Here is a 5,393-nt window from a genome sequence, read left to right on the forward strand (position 1 = left end):
ATTTAAAGTCTGACTATATGTCAATAATATGGGATAGATGTTGCATCAAAAATATGCACTCTTTTTCTTACATTTTATTTTTTTAAAGGTGAACATAATGTGAGGAAAGGAATTATCTTAATATTTAAATTTGTAACCGATGTGTTTACCACAGTCATCTAATTGATGTCATTCACTTTTCCTTATCTTTATCATAACATGCCAAATGATTTAAGCATTTAGGCCTTTTAACGTTGTTTCTTGAAAAATCAAATAATGTTGACTGTTAAGAATCTTCTTATTCTGCCCTCCTACAGCTTTCATCAGGAGCAACAAACGATTTGCCACATGGAATTATTCTCCTGTTAAAGAAATACTATTTATCCAATAGATCGTTAGCATTGACATCTTAAAGAATTGACCTTTCACGTGTTCAATCAGCGTTCTCTAGGGAGAGGTATAAATAAAACATGGTATTAGAAATAGTTTGCAGTATACGTCTGTGCGACAAACCAAGAGGATGTTTAAAATATTGTAAACTAAGTAATTGAATCCTAAAACTTTAACAAAAGTAAAATTGTCTCGTTTACTAATTTTGTGAAACTTCAGATTGCATACAGATATGACAAAACAGAGTGATTTTGACATGTTGGAGATGTTAAATAACAAAGAAATGAAGAATAAACAAAATACAAAATTTGCCTTTCCAGAACTTTTATCCTTAGGAATAAGCAAAGGAACGCGATCAGAACCAAATTCTCGCAATTGTTCTTTTAAGAAAAAGAGGCGGCAGACAAACGATTTTGTAAGAAAGAATTTACACAGAAACAGTTTACCTTTGTCTCCGGTTGCGCTAACAAGGTCGTCTAGTGACTTCTTTGGAAATGAAATAAAGCAACAATTTAAACGAGTACGATCATTTACACTTACATCGGATGGACTTGTAAGTGATGTTCTTCGATACCGTCGTAGAAAAAGTAGTAGCTCATCAGTTTCATCTAACTATAGATCAAGATTTCCTAGTGACGCATCAAATAGTTCTAATTCTTGGAGCTGCTCATCATCGTGTTCCACTGGATACTACAGGGTGTCTATAATGGGTGCAAATGGAGTTGGTAAAACAGCATTGGAAAATTGCTTTATGAGCTCAGAGTATATGTCGTCTTCAGACTTGGTTATCCGTAAGTTTTCCTATTTTCTTTTTATCTCTGTGTATTCTGTTCAACATTAATTTATTGAATAATGCAATTAGAAAAAAGTATGACACTGTTGCATATAATTGGTGCGATTTTTAAGATTTTGAATTGCTTGGTGACAAATCGGATTGCTTATAATTGTATTGTATAATAATAATAACAAAAATAATACAAAGAGCAAAGTTAAACACATCTTTTTTTACATTTTCAGATGAATTCGATGAAAACACACTTACTCTTGTGGTCGATAATGAGGAATCTACAATGGAGTTTATAGCTTTTACATCCGATCAGGTTTGTAAATTATTAATATTATATTGGTACTTATCAATGAATGGAGAAAACAACATTATATCCTCATATTATTTTTATTTACATTTCACAAATTTAAAACGTCAAGAGATCTTTTTTTCTTTACCTCGCTATCAGATTGGTTTTTTATTCCACATGCCCTTGCATACATTGCATGTTATGTATATCACTTTGAATCCCCTAATAAAAAAATGAACAATTTCATATGATATATGATATGAAAAATGCACAAATAAAGCAATTGATTAATATCATTTTGTTGTAGCGTAAGCATACAATAAAAAACTGATCTTTATTTTTTAAATTTTTTTTTTAGAAAGATGACCTACCAGTCGATGCATATGTTGTTGTGTTATCTGTTCACGATAGCAATTCGTTTACCATTGCGGAGGGATATTTACAGTATCTTCGTAATAAACTTGATAGTGATAGACCTATTATATTAGTTGCAAACAAAATTGATCTAGTCAGAAAACGACAAATAACGACAGAAGGTAAGATTTAATCTGTTATAAAGTATAATCATTTTGTTTTATCTTTTGTTGTACAATGATAATAATGTCAGAGGCACATATTTGGTTTTTAAAATCTAGTTTGTAAATGATATGTTTGTAATGAAATCTGTTCACAGCTTTAATTATTTGAATATATGTATAAACGACAACACAAAACATGAGGCTACAGTAGTATATCGGTGTCGTAAATCGATTGAGAAACAAATCCAGTTACAAACTAAAACCGTGCGAAACTTTAAGAGGAAAGCTAAGAAACAATAAGAACACTAACATGCAACACAAACAGACGCCGACATACACATTGATACATACAAACAACTGTAATATTCTTGACTTGGTACAGGACATTTTCAAACATAATTTAAATCATTCATGTCCTGTAAAGATAAAGAAGAAAAGAAGGTGAAAAAGCTAAATTATTAATCTTATTTGAAATAATGTATGATGATTGGTAAACAAGTAATATATATATTCTGCTATTTTGTTTTCAGAAGCACGTCTACTCGCCAAGGAATTCGACTGCAAATACATCGAAACATCAGCTGTGTTAAATCACAAAGTGGACGAACTTTTAGTAGGAATATTAAAACAAATAAAACTGAAGCTTAACCCAGAGGCCATTGAAAAAGCAGTGATGATGTCACAGGACAAAGAAAAAAAACATTCATCACGTAAAGGACCCAAAAAACTTTTAGACACACTATTTAGAAGAAACTGTAAATCTTTATCGAGATTAGAAAATTTATTTGACCTGTGATTTTTAATTGACAATGTATGCATTTAAGGAATTATGACTATTAATTATTATTAAACCAATTGTATTAAAATCTATACACAGAATGGATTTTTGTATCAACATTTGATTTTCTACTTTGTGTTCTTGGCAAAATACATAAATCTTTCTATTCATCACTTAGATTTTTCTTAAAAACAATTCGGCAAATTACACATAAAAGTGCTTTAAATTTCGATAAATTATACTTTTCTCTGTTTGTACTTTTTTTAATTTATTTGGATTCCGAACATTTTACTTTCGTTTCCCTGGTAACCTGGTATGACATTTGTTATTGAATTGTTTTAAATTGAATGTTAACACTTAATTAGATGTTACGTTATTTTTACTAATGTCGTTGTTTATGTTTGCTGTATATAAATATATAGATTTATAAAAAAAAGTACGGGCATGATTGCCAATTTGATAACTCTCCATAAGAAACCAAATGACACAGAAATTAGCAACTATAGGTCAAAGTACAGCCTTCAACAATGAGCAAAGCCCATACCGCATAGTCAGCTATAAAAGGCCATGAAATGACAATGTAAGACAATTTAATCAAGAAAACTAACGGTCTAATTTAAGTACAAAAATTGAACGAAAAACAATTATGCAACACATTAACAAACGACAACCGCAAATTACAGGGTTCTGACTTGGGACAGACACATACATACAGAATGTTGCGTTGTTGTGGTTTAACAGTACAACATAAGAACGAACTATAAAAATCAGTTGAAAAAGGCTTAAATCATCAGATGGACAAAAATGCAAGTGGACGTGGACGGGTACTTGTACATCCTAACAACAAAAAGACACTAGGTACATATCTAAGAGTACTAACAGTTAATTCAAAGACTCTAACAACTAACAAAAAATCATGCATCTAAGACTAAATTATGAATCCGTACACATCCAACATCCAATGGATTTTGTTTAAGGACGTCATAAACAATCAGAGCAAAACATGACCTTTTGCAATGTCAAAATACAGGTATCGACAGATTGTAGATACATGAATGTGTATATGTATATAACATACAAGTAATATTTAGTTTGCTTTTAATTTAAAGATAACAAAATCAATATTTATACCAATAAAAACAATATTCAACGATCTTATTAAAATGTTGAATTGGTAACCTTTTAGAATAAGTTTATTTACCGGATCGAAACAAATTCCTAGGATCGTTTGTAAATTTTTGGGCATGGTTAAAAACATTTTCGAAAAAAATGAGGATGTGCTAAACCGTTATAAATAAGTTTTCTACAGGTACAACAAAACCTCATAACAAAATCTTTATATCTATGGAAAATTTTTGTAAAGGTTTTAAGTAAATTATGGTAACGAAATGACTGAATAATTTACCAGTAGTGCATAGATTACTTTCGTTTTATTCAAAAACGTCACAACAAAAACAGGCATAGCGAATGAGCTGTGAAATAAAAACACCGTAAGGTGGTGCCAAAGGAACATTAACGAAAAATCGTCCTTTCTGTCGTAAATTTTAGTGTAAAGGTTATGATAAGCTCTTTGATGGTAGTTAATGAACGTGTTAAAAGCTCGAAAAGATTGGTTGTAGAACATTAACTAGAGGCCGAGATGAAACGATATTTAAATTGTTTGTGTGTAGTTTAGGTAACCAATACATATTAGGGATCTTCAAATTTTCAAAAGAAACCGTAAGCTTTGATGTGGTTATGATATGTTTGTTTACTATATGACTCTCTGTAGAGCGCATGGGCATGAATGTAGATGAATTTTAAATTTCATACTTAAGAACGTCCGTGTAGTATGTATGTCATACCACCAAAATATTGGCTGCTTTGTCGGCCGGGACAAACATAAACCTTATTTCTTATTCTGGAAATCAGCGTATTACGAACTCTATTATTTACTTCCAAATGATTTTCAAAATGTGATATTCTATTATCTACAACATTCAAAACATTTATTTAAATGAGAGATTTTTTTATCAGATTTTTCCTGTTTATACCAATTTTTACAAAACGAGGAAAGAGCATCTTTGGTGACTTGACGACACTCTTTCAAATCTATTTTAGATGGAGTACGATATGTTGGTCCTTTTTTCAAAACGTTTTTAACCTCTCTGTCCATGGCGATATTGTGGTCCCCTGTAATAACATGGAACATATCTTAACTTCGATGCTTCACAGTTTCAAGTTAAGGAAGTATTATTATCTACATTCAAGCCTGATGTAACCGACGTATAATTGAAAATGAAACTTCCGCTGTTTTTTTTTTTTTTTTTGTACGTGAAAGAAATAATGGGGGGTTCTGTGTTCTCAAAATAATAAGGTATACAGTTTTGAATGGTCGAGTCATTAAATAAACTAGATAAGTTGATCAAATCAATACCTCTGCTACTGTGTTTAGTTTTCAGAAAATGACGTTTATGATCTTCAGGTTTGTCGATACGCGGGAACAGTGTATGGTGGAACAAACCTGTAATTATTCGCCAATATTTATGCAGTGGGTTAAAGAACGAGCTAAATTAACAAATCATATTTAGAAATATAATGATAGCAATTTTGTTTTTTTCTTTATTTATTTGGTCTGGTATATTTTTTTTTTTATTCTGGCGCCATCATATA

The 5,393-nt window shown here is 30.8% G+C and overlaps 1 protein-coding gene across 1 annotated transcript; it reads left to right on the forward strand.

The window, feature by feature from the left end:
• The first annotated feature begins 498 nt into the window (after window positions 1–498).
• On the forward strand, window positions 499–2,759 carry LOC143078601 (GTP-binding protein Rit1-like). The gene is made up of 4 exons (XM_076253457.1): window positions 499–1,160; window positions 1,387–1,469; window positions 1,804–1,981; window positions 2,494–2,759. Exons 1-4 carry the CDS (start codon window positions 602–604, stop codon window positions 2,757–2,759), a joined length of 1,086 nt encoding a protein of 361 aa, XP_076109572.1. The 5' UTR covers window positions 499–601.
• Window positions 2,760–5,393: the final 2,634 nt, after the last annotated feature.

The sequence above is a fragment of the Mytilus galloprovincialis genome, chromosome 6, assembly GCF_965363235.1.
Source record: "Mytilus galloprovincialis chromosome 6, xbMytGall1.hap1.1, whole genome shotgun sequence".
In the NCBI taxonomy this organism is placed as follows: Eukaryota; Metazoa; Mollusca; class Bivalvia; order Mytilida; family Mytilidae; genus Mytilus; species Mytilus galloprovincialis.

Coding starts and splice junctions, on each gene's coding strand:
- LOC143078601 (XM_076253457.1), top strand. CDS start 602: ATGACAAAACAGAGTGATTTTGACATGTTGGAGATGTTAAATAACAAA. Junction 1,161..1,386: donor GTCTTCAGACTTGGTTATCC/GTAAGTTTTCCT, acceptor TTACATTTTCAG/ATGAATTCGATGAAAACACA. Junction 1,470..1,803: donor TAGCTTTTACATCCGATCAG/GTTTGTAAATTA, acceptor TTTTTTTTTTAG/AAAGATGACCTACCAGTCGA.